The following is an 18,779-nucleotide window of genomic DNA, read 5'->3' on the forward strand; positions in this document are numbered from 1 at the left end:
GGCCCAGCATCAGGCCATGGGCCATCCACCCTACCAAGGGGGAGGGGGAGGGGTGGCATGCAAGGGGAGTAAGGGTAGGGGTGGCCAGCAAGGGAGGGAATCTTCTTCCCATGCTATTTACAGCAAATGGAAGAAGTCATCAGGAGGTTTGTGCTGCAATGTCACCAATATATGGATGATGCCCATTAATTTCCACTAATTTTGAGAATGCTATTATTGTCCTGAACTGGTAGTTGGAATCAGCAATGGGATGGATGAAGGTGAACAAGATGAAACTTGCAGAGGTTCTCTGGGGTAGTAGAAAGGTAGACCAGGAATTTCAGATCTTCCATATCTTGGATGGGATTATACTCCCCTTGAAAAACCTGGTTCACATCTTGGAAGTCCTGAAGGTGGCTGCTGTGTGCATTTGATAGCTATGGTTGATGCATCAAGTGCATCCTTTCCCTGGAATATCAGCTGTTAAAAAATTTCAGGGTCTATTAAACCCAAACCCAAAAAGTAATAATAGTTGTTGTTTTGCTCACCCCTACTTGGGGCTAACTTTGAAGCATGTTCTGAAGCTGCAGCTAGTGAAGAATGCTTCAGCTAGGCTGCTGGTCAGAGTCAGCTATTAGGAGCAAATGTTCCTGACAAGGAGAAAGATAGCTAATAAATGTTTTTTAAATATAAAATCTTTGGACACCCCCCTTTCCTATTTGAGGCCTGAGGACTGTGCCTGAAGGCCAGTGGGGGAGAAACTTCACACCACTTTTCACTCCAATGGGGACCCAAAGCAACTTATAATTTAGTCCCCCCCCCTTCCCCATTTTATTCTAGCAAGCTTAGAAGTAGGCTGAAAGAGAGTGACTGCCCCAAGGTCATACAACAAGCTTACAGGGCAGAGAGTTTCAGTCCACAGACTCCCAGATCCTAGTGTGAAACTTTAGAAAATAGCTCCAACAATTTATAACTACAAATGAATAGCGACATCCTTAAACAAGTATATTTGGCCTAGAAAAGCAGACCGTTAGAGGAACACAATATCTGTAACACAATGATTTCAGAAAGCAACCACATCACAGAATATGACATGAAAATTAGATATAAAGGCAGACACTTCCCCTCAAAAGTCAGCAAGACCTGAAAATATTCTATAAAAAGACCCTAGTTTTTAGTCTGGCAGATTTTAAAGCAGAGGCAGCTACTTCTGTCATCAAATTGTAGCAAAGAAGCATTATAATTCTCCTGAGGCAGCATCTCCCATCATTTGCTTCTCCAGAGTCCAATTCTACCAGTAAGCAGAAGATGCCAAAGAAGTTAAACACACAGTTCTTGAGAAATAAACTTTGAAGCTCCCCCTCACCCATGCTTCAGTGACTTCATCATTTCTTAATGCAAAAAAGGAACTCCTAAGACCACATTCCACAAATTACTGGAGAAATTAACTTGTGGTCAGACTGAGGGTATTGTGGGATTGTTTAAAACAGCCTCACAATCAAGTCCCCAAAAATTTCTAATCAATAAAAATGTTACTGGCTAGCACAAGTGTATCTCCAGTACATCAAAAGCCAAAAACCTCATTTGCTTTGTTTAAGTTTCCCGCTAGGTTACCTGTAGGCTACAGACTACTAAAGTAAGTGGTAGTTTAAGCCTCATTTAAGAACTGGAAACAATTAGGATAATTTCTCAGGGCACCTTCCTAAACGGCAGCCTAGATAACACATTTGTTTCACAACCAGCTTTCAGAGGTGGTATCTAAAACTTATTAGGACAACATTGTGATAGTTTAAATGGGATTTTAAAAATACTAATGGGACAATGTTCAAGAGATTTGATGACCATCTAAAAAGCTTAAGCATTGTGTAATCATTTTACAGCATACAATTATCCAATGGATGATTTCCATTCAACAACCCTTATCCCAGAAATGTTCATGCTTGATGTTAATAATATATGTTAAGCACTACTTGAAATATCACACAAATACACAATGAAAAGCATACATTAACTCAGTTGGAATCAAGCTGGTATCATTATGATGCCACTAGACAAAAGTGATAGTCTGGTAGCCATGGACACAATAGATAGCCCAAAATAAACACATGAGGTATGTAAACAGAATTAAGAAAAAATCTGAACACAAACAAGTCTCAAATGTAACAAATAATGTTCCAAGAATTAACATTCTGTTTGTAGTACAACAGTTTGGGATTGTTTACACTTGCAACCAAATTGGCAGCCTGATACCATATTGTCCTTCACATTACCATGCAGATCATTTTTTGTATGTGGTGTTCTGACAGCAGACCACAAAGTACATCAAGACATGCAGTGAAAAAACTGGAGAGCATTTGTGTTCCAAGGACAGCATCATAATGGCAATAAGGGTGAGAGGAAAGATGCAATAAAACAAGAAATGAATTGAGAAGGCCACAGCTTTATTGATTACAAAAGATGGAGCATTGATTAGGCATAGGACACAGGTTCAGGCATAGGCCAACTATGCTGTTGGGTGTTGGCCATGAAATGTATCCTCAGCCAAATGTTGAGGGGAAACCTGGAATGGCAAGCCAGTAGTTCCATGCAATTACAAACCTCTAAGTTGTACCTTTACTCTCCAGCAGTGGAGCTATGCAACAGCCCCAAAGCTGGGCATCCATAGTAGGACTCAATCCCCAAGACTATTTACAGCCTCCCCCAAAAAAACATGGAGGCAGGCACACAGGTGCAGCCTCCATGCAAATAGATCTACCCTAGTATCAAAACTGCCTAAAATTATGACAGATAAAACATAACCTAAAGCAATGGACACAAGGAGGGAGGGTCTGCCACACCAACAACAAGACCAAGGGCCTTAAAAACAGGAGGGGTAGGCACAACACAAACACATTTGCACTACACTCTGGCTCCCCACCTGAGGAGGCTACTCCACTGTGAGAAGTTGCCACAGAAGGAGGCTCAACCTGGCCCTGGTCATTATGCCGACGGGCAGGGGTGTAGGGGTGGGGAAATGGTGTCTGGGGCAAAATGGCACCCACTCCCTGCCCTCATAAGCCCTGCCCCCTGCAGATACCCCCACCCACGAAGCTCTGCCCCCCACCCACTTACTTTATTTCAGCCAGTAGCCGGCTGAAAAAACAGCCTGCTCCGGCTGCTGGGGCCTGACTGGTGGGGCAAGGCGGGGGGGAAGGGGAAAGGGTGTGTGGGCAATTTGTGCCCTCATGGGACCCCAATGGCATGTGCCCGGGGCAGAATCCCCCACCCCATTATTGCTACGCCACTGTCAATGGGGCAGAAGCAGCCAGGTAAGAACCCTCACCCGATTGCTACCACATTATTTCTAGGTCAGTGCCACACCCTGCAGCTTCAATTTTTAAAAGTTTGACAGTCTGGTCATTTGTTGTTGCTATTAAAAATTGCCCTATCTTCAATCATTTTGTTGTTTATTCATCTGTAAACTCCTTGATAAAGAAGTGAAAAATGCCATTTGTATTTCAAATAACATTGTTCAACTTTTGTATTAATAGCAGAATAAGAAAGTCTCACAGAATGCCATGTGTGGACCTCTTATAGATTATTTTAAAGTTTTATCCTCACCTTTCTTGTTAAACTGATCCTGACTTGTTTTGTTTCCAGAAGAGACATTTGCCCTGGCCTGGGTAGCCAGGCTAGCACAATCTTGCCAGATCTTGAAATGGTTGGCCAGTATTTGGATGGGAGCCCACAAAGAAAATCAAGGGTCACTACACAGAGGCAGGCAATGGCAAACCACCACCAAAAGTCATTTGACTTGAATACCCTACAGAAATGCCGTGTCACCTGCGACTTGATGGCTCTTTCAACCACCAAGGACAGACACTATGACTGTGGTGGTGAACCTATGGCACACCAGATGTTCATGGACTACAATTCCCATCAGCCCCTGCCAGCATGGCCAATTGGCAGGGGCTGATGGGACTGTAGTCCATGAACATCTGGAGTGCCATAGGTTCGCCACCACTGCACTATGATCTCTTTAAAATATTTTACTACTAGTAGTAATATTCGTGTTTATTCAATTTATATGTTGCCCTTCTATTTATGGGCTCAGGGCAGCTTCCAACATATAATATATACAATAAACACATTTAAACCATATGTTAAAATCAATTAATTGAACAATAGATGGTGACTAAAACATTCCACATTCAATACACTAAAGTTTTACTGTAACAGCATGTATCAAATGTACCAGAAAAAGAAGGGTAAAGAGTTGAGACAAAATGGAAATGAAGAGGGAGGTCAATTGACTGAGGTAAATCACAGCTACCTCAACCATAACCATAGCTGCCTCAACCATAACCATAATATAATATAGTGTATATATAAAGTTTACAATATTAACTACATAATAAAGATTAATATTCATATTTAAAGCAGAATAAATATGAAAATAAAATTCGATCAAAATTCGAGGAAGGCAAAGATTTTTGGCAAAAAACGACAACATAAACAGTTGCTTAGATCCAGTGATATTGTTTCCATCTGCATGACATCTGACAGAAACTGTCCAAGAAGTCAGTGGGTCACCTAACAGACGCAAACCTTGGAACAAGATCCTACACAAATTAAAATGCCAGCTCTGTTCCCACAAAAACTCAGGCTGCATGGCCTACTACTATAAGCTTTTCTATCTTGGACTTATCCATTTTCTTCTGGTAATATATGTCAAAGTGTGACAACAGTGCTCTCTAAATAGGAGAAATTGAATAGTCCTTATGTAAAAGAATAAATAGACACTAACACTAAAAACTACATTATTCAGAAATCCATGGGAGACTATTTCCGTCTTATAGGACCATCTGTTGCTGATCTAAGTATCAAAATTATCCTGCAATACAAAGGGGGAGTTAAATATCTCAGGAAAACCTGGCACACTCAGCCCCCCCGCCCCCCCCCCCCCCCGAACAACTCTTATGGGTGTTTCCGTGCTTAGAATCTAGTACTTCCTACATTTCACATCTCTTTACCCCACTGTTTGTTTTTTCATATTGCCCACATACAAAAGGTCTGCCTAGTGAAGTGCAACTGCATCACATCTGAAAAGGTGAGCTCTGGTCCATGGAAGTTTATGCTAGAATAAAATCTTTTTAGTCTATAAGGTGTTGCAGAATGTGGCAATGGGCATGATCAGGCTAAGAAGAAGAGTTTGGATTTATACCCCATCTTTCTCTCCTGTAAGGAGACTCAAGATGGCTAACAAACTCCTTTCCCTTCCTTCATAGTTGTCACTCCTTCTGCCTGCTCACCTGCAGAAGATGGGCTCCGGTCTCAAAGCAGCAGCCCTTCAAATTCTGGAATGTTTTTTGTCTGCTTGCTGGGCATTGTACACTAACACTAGGAATATGCAATTTTTTTCTTTTTTTTCAGATTCGAGTTTTCTGAACACAAAATTTTTCAGCAAAGTCCAAACCCGCCCCCAAATGCCCATATTGGTAAATGGGGTCTTTTTGGCTTTCTTATTAAAAGCCAAAATTTTCTGGCTCCGGGTTGAGAAAACAAACACACACAAACCCAAATGTAAAACTTGTGTAAAAATCAGAGCCAACCCAAGGGCAACAAAATACAAAAAGATCGCCGCAACCAACCCATCACACTTGAAGACACTGAAAGAACCTCACTAACAAACAATGGAATACAGCCAAACAGTCCCTCAGTCCTCAGAAGGATTTCTGACCTGTCCTGTCCTACACCAGAAGGCAAGAGTAAGGAGGGATAAAAGAAAGCTCCCTTAAAAAATAATACAAAAAAATAGCTCAGAAAAAAAGAACCCATCAGAAGCACTCAATAAAAACAACACCTTAAAATACAGAAAATCCTATAACAACTTTAAACAAAAATGAGAAACCAAATCAAGCTCTTTAAGCATCACTAGTCCCTAGACCCTGCCCCTCCCCACAACTCACCAATAGGCCCAATGGAAAAGGTGTTCCAAGTACACAGTCCACCCAAAAATAAAATAAATGAAATTATTTAGAAAATAAACTAGTTATTCCAAACCATTCAATGTCTTCTCCTCCAAGTGACAGGCAGGCAGCAAAAATCCAACACATGCAGGTAGTAATCCAAGCAGCTGAAGCACCAGAAACTCACAGGAAAGATCAGAAACCAAAGCCAAGCTTTGCTATGAACTTTCTAAAACCTCTGTCCAGATCAGAATGGGATCTGCTGGAACGAGGCCTCTTTGACCAAGCACAAAATTTTTTTGACAGTAATCCAGAGAAATGGATACCTTCTGTGATTGGCTAAAGAACAATGTTATCCCTAACCTGAAACCCGACTGGCCACTGTAACTTTCTGTCCCCACTTTCACCCTCCCTCGTCTAAAGGTTCTAGGATGCTGCACCAGTCTTCTCTGCAATGCAATGCAATTGCAAAACACATGGCAGTCATTGGCCAGATAGGAGAGCTCCACAAGTTCTCCCATTTGTCACTTCAAAAATGCCTCCCTCATTTGGCCATGGAAACCACAGGGCAGCAATCAAGAACAAGCACTTTTTCCAGCCCTGCAGAGCCCACCTAGAAGCCCACCCAGCCAAATCAGAAGGAAGGGTTAAAATTTGAAGGCCAATCACCAGCCTCATGTTTGGACTTCAAATTTGGGGTGGGGGTTGGGATCAATTCTTTTATGTTTTATGGGCTGTGAAAACTAGACTTTATGAATAGCCAGCAAGCAAAAAAAAAAAAGCCAAATCACTATTCAGCTTTTTTCAGTCATTGGGTATTCGAGGCTGTTTAAATGGCTGAGGAGGGTTGGCTGATCTCCCCGTCTCCTGAAAACAGCCAAGATGGGAACGGGGGTTGGCTCAGGTTTACCTGAATGAACAGCCCTAACTGACACTTTGTGGTACAAGCTGAAGCACAAATCTTATTAATAAACACATTTACAAAACTAATTACTCACAGTTAAGGGGTCATCTCTTCCCATTCTAATGACAGTCCTATTAACGGTGCGTAGCAAGTTGACCATTATTTCTTGAATATGCTGGTATGTTGAGTTCTGCAAAACAAATAAAATTACCTTTGATAAAACAGAGGATATTCTATTCAAAACTTCATAGGGAAAATTAATCTTTAACATTTGAGTTTAATACCTGACAAACTCAATTGGTAATGCAAACTGACCCTCAAAGTTGGGGGTTGGGTCCTGCCTAAATTTCCACTATGCAATGATTTAGGCAGTGGTCACTGATCCTCTCAAGTATTTCTGAGGATCTCTTGTTCCCCTTGAGCTATTCTTGCGGGGGGGGGGGGGCATTTTGGACTGCTGCAGGTGAATCTAGGTTGAATTCTGTCAAGGATTTACCCTTAACTATGTACAGAAAGAAGGATTTAACCTACTCTCTTTACATGCTATTTTGTCTACAGAGGGTTTTTCCTCTGGCAGTCAAATAGTTAACACTATCCTATTACCAAATGTTTGAAGTGCTATTAGCCAGGAAGTGTACCAATTAATTATGCTGGTAAATGTACTGAAATGTTAGTACCTACTTGCTATTAATTATGATATTCATGGTCTTCTAAAATTACTAATTCATTAAAATTATTGCTATGCAACTTTGCCAATATGCTCATTCAAAGTGGCAAACCACAACTAACATCAATAGTACTAATAAAAATTAAATTTAAAAGATGTAATACAACTGCTAACACAAATCAATTGAACAGACATAGGAGCTTAAATAACTATTTCTTAGATTCTCCAAAGCCCTATAGTACCTGGCCATGATTAACAACCATTTGCAGCACTGCTCAGAGGTGCCATTCACCATCTTTGAGTGGTGGCCATTCATAGCCTCTCCTGGGCCAAAAAAAATCTTGCCACTGTGGTACATGCCCTAGTAACATCTGGTGTAACCCTTGCCATTTTAATGTTTGCATTTTATTTCTTTTGAATGTTTGGAATTTAGGGCATTTAGGATTTCACTGAGGATGTTGCTAAATTTGCTCATATGTTACCAACTGTAAGAGCCTCCCTCCCCCTCAGTCAAGCTGGCCTGTAGCAGAAGGAAAGCTCAAGGCTTTACTGTGGTAACTGATCATTTCCTTACAGATATATGATGGGCGCAAGAAGGAAGAAATGACATATTAGGATTTCCCTAATATAACAAAAGGAGCAAATCATAAGGACCACAACACTCCACCCTTGTTCCTCTACACTGGCTCCCAATTAACTTGTGGGTCCAATTCAACCCTATGCAGCTTGGGTTAAACATACTTTAAGGACCACTTACTTGTATATGAACCCATCCAACTGCTTGCTCATGGACTGATGCCAGAAGCAGCACTTTCAGCATTTATACTGAGACACCCTTGTCAGAGCATGTGTAGGATTTCTATTTTTGTGGTATCTTATTTATTGCCTTTCTCATGTAGAGATGCAATAAAATAGTATGAGACACTCAATAAATAACACAATGAGATTGTTCCAGTTGTAATGGGCTTAACACATGAGAAAAGGTGTATACTAAATTTAGTATTTTATATCAAGCAGGCATCCAAGTTGGCCCAAGTCAGAGAAACAAAAAGCATTAGGTTCAATGGGTGCTTTCACACATGCTAAACATTTCACTTTCAGTCTAGTTTCAATCCATTTTGCTGCTGGATTTTACTGTGTGAAATGGCAAAATCGACTTGCAAAGATCATTGAAGAGCACTGAAAGTGTGCTGAAAGTGAATTATTTACTATGTGTAAAAACTCCCAATATTTCTTAAGAGATCAGACCTGTTTGTTAACAGGCAATAAATCACTTCAGTCATTGTAGATGCCGGTGTTATGGTGTCAAAGGAGAATGCTTTTATGCCGCAGCTGCTGCCCCTTCACAGAGACTAAAAATGGGATTTATAATATTTGCTTTACTTGTGTGAGAGGTTAGGGACATGCTGTACAGCTGTAGGGATGGCTGGCTGTAGATATGTGGTTTGAAGTAACTGAGCAGGGTACTGGAGGATAAAAGAGAAGAACTGAACTCACCAGCCAATCCCACCAGCTGGAGGTGGGATTTGGCCCTCCAGGTCCCTCAGGTCTCAAATGTGGAGGAGAGAGAGTTGCCCTCACGTGGATCCTCCTCTGTCAGGGTACTCCCTGCTTGTCCCTTCTGGTCTTTGTGCTGGCTCTGAGACAGGAGTAGCCCAACCACCTCCTCCATAGCCCCAGGCTAAGACTGTTTAAATAGGCTCCCACAGCCTTTACATATTCCATGCCCTAATGCTTGCACAAACTAGCCCTTTGAGTTCTCCTCTATCTCCTTCCATTTTGGAAACACACAACTGTCCTCTCCTGGCCCATCAGCTTCCTGGCTGGGTCTCCACCTCTTGACTTGGTTGGGCCTTAGCTATGCCTCACCCATGCGTTCCTGGTGGCCACCCAGCTGGGTGGTAGACGTGTAATTTACACTCAGCACACCTTCCAGCCATGAACCAACTAAGCCATGGGAAAGGTTTCAACCTTTGGCTGTTATTATATCTGTCCCTCGGGGATGGCTAGTTGGACCTTCAGGACAGTCCACCACGGGGGACCTTGCCATGGTAAGTGGGGACATTGACTGGGAAAATGCAGGGCACCTGCTAGCTTCCAGATCCTTGAGCAACTTCCCCACTCACTCCAATATTCCAACTCTCTTATGTTTCATTTTTCCTAATTCACCTGTTAACCAGGAGGATGGTGCCCTCATTGGCAGGAAAAGAGAACACCAAAGGGCCACCCTATCTCAAGCTCTTGAAGTTCCATACGATAGTAGGATGCCAAAAGGGTATATTTTTAGACTGCTGCAGTATGTCAAAGTACGCTGGCAACCAGCTTAATACTCAAGAAATGGAGAACTATTTTAATTGTCCCAGGTGTCCGGGGATGGAGCCTGCAGCCTCCTGATACTCCCACAACACACCTGCCTGGCCCAAGATCCGACTTTGCCTCCAGCCTTGGGAGATGGGGCTGGCAGTAACAACCACAAACTGATGGTGGGCAATGGAGAGGCAAAGGCCAGCTCTGAAGGAAAAAGGCAGCCTGTCAGCAAGCCTCAGAGGCGTAGCAACTCTCAGCTGGCCCTGGGAATGGCCCACCATGGTAGATTGGACCCTGGAACAAAAAGAGTCTACGTTGGCTCAAAATGTTCTTCCCACATGAGACAAGCTCAGCCTGACTGCTGCCACTGCAGAAGTGTGGGGAAGTGGGACTGCTTTTTTAAAGACACAGAGCCAGAGAGACTGGGGACAGATGAGGTTTAGAGGGATGGGAGAAGAGATAGAAATCTTAGGGCCTGAAAGACCAAGGAGGAGAGAACTATCATACTGGTGCCTTTGGCCTAAGAGTGAGCCAGTGCCTTGGGGACAAGCAAAGCCGCAGGACATAAGAACATAAGAACATAAGAACAAGCCAGCTGGATCAGACCAAAGTCCATCTAGTCCAGCTCTTTGCTACTCGCAGTGGCCCACCAGGTGCCTTTGAGAACTCACATGCAGGATGTGAAAGCAATGGCCTTCTGCGGCTGTTGCTCCCGATCACCTGGTCTGTTAAGGCATTTGCAATCTCAGATCAAGGAGGATCAAGATTGGTAGCCATAAATCGACTTCTCCTCCATAAATCTGTCCAAGCCCCTTTTAAAGCTATCCAGGTTAGTGGCCATCACCACCTCCTGTGGCAGCATATTCCAAACACCAATCACACGTTGCGTGAAGAAGTGTTTCCTTTTATTAGTCCTAATTCTTCCCCCCAGTATTTTCAATGGATGCCCCCTGGTTCTAGTATTGTGAGAAAGAGAGAAAAATGTCTCTCTGTCAACATTTTCTACCCCATGCATAATTTTGTAGACTTCAATCATATCCCCCCTCAGCCGCCTCCTCTCCAAACTAAAGAGTCCCAAACGCTGCAGCCTCTCCTCATAGGGAAGGTGCTCCAGTCCCTCAATCATCCTTGTTGCCCTTCTCTGCACTTTTTCTGTCTCCTCAATATCCTTTTTGAGATGCGGCGACCAGAACTGGACACAGTACTCCAAGTGCGGTCGCACCACTGCTTTATATAAGGGCATGACAATCTTTGCAGTTTTATTATCAATTCCTTTTCTAATGATCCCCAGCATAGAGTTTGCCTTTTTCACAGCTGCCATGCATTGAGTTGACATTCCCATGGAACTATCAACTAAGACGCCTAAATCCCTTTCCTGGTCTGTGAGTGATAGCACTGACCCCTGTAGCGTGTATGTGAAGTTTGGATTTTTTGCCCCTATGTGCATCACTTTACATTTTGCTACATTGAACTGCATTTGCCATTTCTGGGCCCACTCACCTAATTTATCAAGGACAGCCTTCTTTACAACAGACCAGGGTGTCGCAGACCCCCTGCATGGCAACAGTATCTCTGCAGAGAGACAGAATTAAATCCACTTGCACTTTCAACAGAGAATGATGTAATTATAACACCTAGCACTGAAGTCAATTGAGAGTTTACAGGGAATTTTGGTGCGTTCAGTAAATGAGGGGGAAATAACCGATAAATATCAAATGCCACATCTTGCCAGCTTAACTTTGATAGATACCGCTGTATCCATTTAGTTTTGAAAATCTGCAGTGTGATTTGTCTATTCCAAATTTGGAGTTTACCGATTTACAAAGTAAAATTTTCAATTTTCTGCCTCCAATAACATGGCCAATGCCGAACTCACAAACACATGAGATATGCTTTCATTTCAAGAATTAGCAGCCCTTGAGAAGAGCAATTTGTTCTCAACCGATACATCTTGGACTCACTAAATTTGGAATGGTAGGAACAAAAGATTGTGGAACTGAAAACTGGTAAGAAGTACAACAGTATTATTTAGTGACTGAGGAAGGATTTCTGCAAGTTCTCTCCATATGGTTATGCATTATATCCATGTTTAGTGCACCCTCCAATTGTCTAGTATTCATGTTCAATGGTCCCCATTACAGGCTGTATTCATACTTCAGCAATCCACGTTATTAGTTTCCTATTACTTTTCATTCTCAACTTGCTTAAAGTGGATTCAAATGGTTTGAAGATACGTCTGAAAGGAAAACACAAGTGATTTGTGCTTCCTGGGCAACATTGTGTGTGTGTGTGTGGTGGTGGTGGTGGGGAATATGTGCAGGCTAAGATGCAGAACATTAATGTTAAACATTACACCAGACATACAAGAAAAGAACATAAAAATATAGGGACAGTGCTGCTAGATTAGACCAGTGATACATCAAGTCCAGCAGCCTCTTCTGCCAGCAGCATCATTGGGTGCCCCAAGTTCTAGTATTTTGGAAGAGGGAGAGAAAGTTTCCTCTATGCATTCTCTCTGCACTGTGAATAATTCTGTAAACATCAATCATGTTTCTACTTAGTTGTCTTTTTTTCCTGAACTGAAAAATCCCAGGCTCTTCCACCTGTCCTGCCAGAAAAGGTGTTCCAACCTCTTAATCATCTTGCTTGCCCTCTTCAGTACTTTTTCCTTCTTTGCATCATTCTTTTTGAGATAGTGGTGACCAGAACTGCACACAGCATTTCAAATGAAGAAAGTTCAATGACTTCCAAAGCCACTTTCAGCAGAGAAAAAGCTTGAAGAGCAAATCCTTACTTAAATTGCAGAAGTGAGGGAGAAAATGTTAACAATTAGGAGAGAAAATACTTTGGGGCAATGAAACATGCAGCCTAACACTTAGAAAAGAGAAAAAATGTTGTGGGTGTCCACCAGGAAAGTTTTCAGCTGGTGCTATGGTGTCTACAGGCATCACACTGGAAATCCCTGCTTTATGAAAATACATGCTCCCTCCCTCCCTCATAAAAGTTTACCCTCCTCAGACTTCATCCAAAATCTCCAGGAATTTCTTACCCTGGCAACCCTACACAGACACAGGAAGGCAAATCTCCACAAAGATATCCTTCAGCAAGCATTATTGTCTGCAATTTGGCTTCAATATTCTTTCCACAATTATTGGCCCCCAAACCCCATCCAAGTGCTCCTATTTTCCCTATAGCTAGAGGCCTCCTTGGTTGGGTGTTCCTCCCTCCCTAAGCAGAACTGCAAGGAAACTGACACAGCAATTAGCCAATCACCTATTTATTGTCATTTTAGAAAATCAGCATTCTTAGCAGTTAAACACTGAAACAGAGGTGGGAAAGAAGGACTTTTTTCCCAGTACTATATATAAAGCAACATAGCATTTTTGACAATAACATAAATGAATGAAAAGAGATCAGAACTGTAAGTATGGGTTATTATGTTTGGTGGAATAGGGAGGGAGTTCAGTAAAAGAGGGGAAGAATCCTTAAATACCAGGCAATCTATCTCTTCTGACTCTCTTGACAGGTCTGGATATCTTCATGTTTTGAGAAGAAATCAGAAGTATGCTGTAAAGACCATTTCCACATGGAACACTTCTTGACATTCTCTGCTGCTGTCCCACTTCCAGTTGAAATACTCTTACAAATCTGCTTCCTGAAGTACTGCTTTCTTCTGCTTTTTCTTAGGGTGTTTTCCCACCTACCTTGCCTCTGCTTTGCTGCGCGCTTCTCTCAGCGCGTCCTTCCAGGCGCGTGCCCCGGCTTACCCATGACCCCCCGCTCTGCGCGGGGTCATCAAAAGGCACCATTGCAAAGAGCGCTCGGAAAGATGCGCGCTGAGGGGGCGCGACAGCAGCAGCAGCGGGGCGGCTGCGTTGTCACCGCCCCTGTAGTGGGGAGGCACGGGGGACCCCGCGCTACTTGTGCGCAGCAAAAGTAAGTGGGAAAACGCCCTTCGTTTGTTTATGTATGTATTTAAGATATTTCTATGTTGCCTCTTCAGAGAGCTGATCAAGGCAGCATACAATTAAAACAATATTTTTAAAAGCCATTGAAAACAAGCCATTAAAAGTTGGCAAATCCAGCTTCCCCTCGCACATGATCCAATGAAGGACTGCATTTTAGTTCTGTCAATGGCCATTTATGTATGCAACATCTCCCTGCAGTAAGCATACTTTTCCTTCGAGTTAGATTTTTAATTACGCAACAGATCTGATACATTATCTGGATTAGATTTTCAATTAAGCAACTGTTCTGAAGCAGCCGGGTTTTTTGGGAGAGAATCCTGATGATGACAAAACCAACCTTTTTTGTCACTTTGTGAAGAAAGTGAACCAGAACAAGTGCGCCAAGCCTTCTACAAGTTTCCCCCCCTTTCTCCGCCTTTCACTTCCCACAAGAGACTAGATTCTCCCTTTTGTCCTCTGACTTGCCAATCATTTTGCTTTCTGGTCCCTTCCCGGTGGTGATTTCCCTGCATCCTCCATTTTGCTGCTGCTAATGGTTAGCTAGTTTTTTTTTAAAAAAAATCATTCATTCACCTCCATTCCCTTCCCACCGTTCTCCCACTAATCTTTTCCGTTGCATTTATTCTGCATGCTACAGCTTAAACCAGTGGTGGCAAACCTATGGCATGGGTACCAGAGGTGGCACTCAGAGCCCTCTCTGTGGGCACAAGTGCACAGAGTTCATCATGTGGGGGGGAACTGCTCTACACACACGCGCACACACACACACACACACACACACACACACACACACACACACACACCCCTAGGCTGGCCTGGGCTGCTGGGCTCAATTATTAGCATTAAACCTAAGACCTAGTTTTGGGAAAGCAGTGTAGGTAACTCTGTTAAGTGCTGTTAAACCCCACTGATTTTCATACAAAGAACTAAAGCGTGATCCTTTACCTGGGAGTAAGCTCGGTTGCTGGCAATGGGGCTTGCTTCTGAGTAAACCCTCCTAGGGTTGTGATTCACCCGTTCGAAGAGTTGCATGGTTGCTCCAAAGCAAAGCCACTGACTACCACCAAGCTTACTCCTGAGTAATGCATGCCTCAGAGCCAACCGCTTTTTCAAAACTAAAACCTCAGCATTCAGGTTAAATTGCTGTGTTGGCACTTTGCAATAAATAAGTGGGTTTTGGGTTGCAATTTGGGCACTCAGTCTTGAAAAGGTTCGCCATCACTGGCTTAAACTAACCCTCCACATCAGTCATTTTTTCCTGCCTTCCTCCTCCATTTTTGAAAGGATTTTAAAAAACATTTTCCATTGCATTTACAAAGTAACATTAGAGCAGAAGGCACAAGTCAGGTCATTTGTGTGAGAGCTCTGTCAATTCTGCCTAGTATTTGCAAGTAAAACTCTAAGGCAAAGATCCGTTGTACCTGCAGTTAGGAATGAGTGGTTCCTTGTTAGTTTCACTTGCTCCTGAGAGTAATATAGCTTTGCCTTAGAGTTTTCTCCCAAATAGTAGGCAAAATTAACAAAGCTCAAACAATGAACCTGGCTTATGCCCTTTACCCTAATGTTACTTTGCTAATGCGATGGGGCAGGGAAATCCTTTAAAAAACGACTGTGGGGGGAAGTAGAAAATGGCTGACAGAAAATGGCTGACAGAGAGGTAGACAATGGACACTAGAGGGCAAATGAGGAGGGAAGTAGTCATCGAACTCCTGTAACAAATGCGAGCTGGTTAGTTCTGTGCAGCAGCATTGGACCATTCTCATGCACATTATAAAAAAAGAAACTCCCCCATGCTTTACATCATGGGGTGGGGGTGGGGCAGTAACCTAGGGCATCAAAACACAACTCCTCTGCACATGCAAAAATCATACCCTGTGGCAGATTTAGTGAAACAGATGTGGTAAATGGGTGTGCAAAAAGAATACCACATACCGCGGAACAAAAACCACCGGATTAACTGATGGCAAAGCTAGCAAATGCCACAAAGTGTTGCCTGCTTTTTCTTTTGCACAAGTGCTATATTAGCAGAGCAAGTGGTGTTTCCAAGGCAAAAGTTTTCTAGACCTTAGGGGCCTGTTTTTTTTAAAGCTGCACCCCCACCCTGTCCCCCAAAAACTGCTCAGTTAAACTGGTAGATATTGAAACGGTTACAAAACTTTTTTTAAAAAAAATCCAAGGATGCTGCCATGGAAAATAGAAACAGCTCAGAAAAAATGAAACAAGAGATGATTAGGAAATGTGGCATGGTCATCACTGGATGTGGGCCAGACCTGTAAAAGTGCAGCAAACTGTACAGATTGAAAAGATGCTTCAGAATGGTCCCTTCCAGAAACATCACTGCAAAGGAGATCTGGAAAAAAAACCCAAGGAAAACTTGGGAGGAAGCCAGCAAAGCAACACCAAGCCCAAAAAAAAAAGCCAAGTTGGAGCAAAACTTTGCACAGAAATGAGCAGAGTGTGGGGGATCTAGCAGCAGGTTCTTTCAATTTGGGCAATCACTCATCTCTCTCTCTGTCTCTCTCTCTCTGTCTCTGTGTGTGTGTGTTTGTGTCTGTGCGTGCGTGTGTGTGCAATTTGCTGTCAAATCACACCTGACTTATGATAACTCCACACAGTTTTCAAGGCAAGAGATGTTTGGAGGTGGCTTGCCATTGCCTGCTTCCACAACACAACCCTGGTATTCCTTGGAAGGCCTTCCATCCAAATTCTAACCAGAGCAGATTCTAATTAGTTTCTGAGATCTGAGTAGATCAGGCTAACCTGAAGCTATTCAGGTCTCTGTGTAGGGATTTTTTCTGTGTAGGGAGTGGCTAATCCCAGTATCTGAAGGAAAACAGCATCTGAACAGGCCCTCCTGTTTGCTTAAACACCATCTCACTGAAACCAGCTTCTAACATCTCATGCAACCATTGCCTGTGAGAGTTGTCATCACCAACCCAACTTCAGAGGTTTTGGCACTCTTCTGACTGCATTCAATTGACAGTAGCTGCCATCGAATTGTATTAATTTTGATTTCTCCCTATTGTATTTCCACATATCTTTCATCATCTACCTCTCCATTAATATTCAACACAAAAAAATTGGATGTATACCTTGATTGGTCTAACTGAAAATAAACACACAGTATTATGAGAATTTCATGTTTCTTCGAGTTGTTAAACTTACAGATGATGGCCTTGTACCTACTCTTATTTCACTAAGTATCACCTTCATCCTTTTACTTTGATCAGCAATTATAGTGCTTGATGCCACAGTGGGGTACCTATCTTTCCAAAAGCAGCATCTGGTTGTTTGGCAGTCTTCCCAATTCCTTTTGGCATGTCTGGCATTTTCAAAGGGCCTGTCATATACAGCTGCTGGGTTCTGACAGAGCTTTTCCCCAGAGGCTGTTCTCTTCCTTTTCTTCTCCTTCACTGCCTTTTCCTTGATAAATCTAATGAGCAACACAGGGCTAAAGGTCTCACAAGAGATCTCTAATTAGATGTTATAGTCATCCCCAAAGAACTCCTCATAATAGATGCTGACTAATTAGGTTAAAGTTTGTATTTCATCAAAAAGGGCCCAGATTGAAGAATTTATAACTCAGTTTTTATACATACATACATACGTACATATGTATACCTTACATGACGTACTTGATGCAGATTTATCGCATCGCGATACGATATATATACCACACCTGCGATACATTACATATATATACATATACACTATACATACATACATGCATGCATACATACATGCATATACACACATACACATACATATACATATTCTATCTTGAGTTTGAATTGAAAACAAAGGGTAAGGAACTGGACAAGCTCTTTTCCTATTTCAGAAAAGAACTGTCTCTGGCCTTTTCATTCATAGAGCTGCTAGGGAAATTGAGCAGCATTATTCAATTCAGTGAGAAGGTACATACTGCTGAGGTCCTTTAGGTATTTTCACACAGAATTTGCTGTTTCTTTTTAGTTTCTGCAATGTTTCAGAGAGGCTGCATCAGTCTTTTTATGTATTACACTGCTGCTACCAGTTACCTAACCAGCACCCAATGATGAATACCTTTCCATAAATTTATCAATGAAAATTCTTTTACCCAGAGCTTCCAGGATAATTCTTTTACCCAGAGCTTCCAGGATAATTCTACCTGGTAGGGTTGCTAGCTCCAAGTTGGGAAATAGCTGAAGATTTTGTGGGCACAACCTGAGAAGGTGAGCACTGGGGAAGGAAGGGACTTCAATAGTATGTAATGCTGCAGAGTTCACCTTCCAAATCAGCCATTTTCTCCAAGCAAAATTATTTTTGTCACGAATGTCCCCTGGAGATCAGTTGTAATAGCACAACATCTTCAGCCACCATCTGAAGGTTGCGCAAGATTGTCACATGCTACAACAATCAATTATTGTTCATCAAAGCAATTTTATTAATATAATTAAATTTGCCAAAGTGAGTACTCACTTTGGCAAATTTCATTATATTAATAAAAATTGCTTTGATGAATAATAATTGATTGTTGTAGCTATGCATTGATAACATATCTTGCTACAACTCACCTTAATATAGTAAATAAGCTTTTTGGTTGTGAATTCTCCCCTATCTTTTTCCCTTGTAGACCACTCTGGAGGCACAGCAACTGCAACAAGCTTGAAAGCTACATCACTGATAAAAGGACAGTAATTTATTTACAAAGTATATACGCACCTTTACAAACACTTAAGACAACTTCCATCAGGACAAAAAACATTATAAAACATCAAATTATGGAACTTGAAGCTGACTGAAAATGTAACTGTCATTTGGCACTAGAACTGTCTTCAGATATGTCATCACATAGCCAATAATTACACATTTGCTTATATTCACCTTCCCCTCCCATGCCTTTTGTATCACATCCTAAGACATAATTGCCTAAGGATGGAATGCAGGGCAATGACTCACTTCCAACCAATCCCTACATGTTCCATCCTGGAATTCCAGTCCCTTGCCCACCCTTCCCCCAAAGAACA

General features: G+C 42.2%; 1 protein-coding gene across 1 annotated transcript in view; it reads right to left on the minus strand.

Moving 5' to 3' along the window:
• DOCK2 (dedicator of cytokinesis 2) overlaps nt 1–18,779 on the minus strand; it is a 341,484-nt gene that overhangs the window by 248,743 nt on the left and 73,962 nt on the right. The window contains exon 13 of the mRNA XM_048488170.1: nt 6,926–7,021. Within this exon, the coding sequence (XP_048344127.1) occupies nt 6,926–7,021 (96 nt within the window). The remainder of the gene's footprint in view (nt 1–6,925; nt 7,022–18,779) is intronic.

This window comes from Sphaerodactylus townsendi, linkage group LG03, assembly GCF_021028975.2.
Source record: "Sphaerodactylus townsendi isolate TG3544 linkage group LG03, MPM_Stown_v2.3, whole genome shotgun sequence".
Taxonomy (NCBI): domain Eukaryota; kingdom Metazoa; phylum Chordata; class Lepidosauria; order Squamata; family Sphaerodactylidae; genus Sphaerodactylus; species Sphaerodactylus townsendi.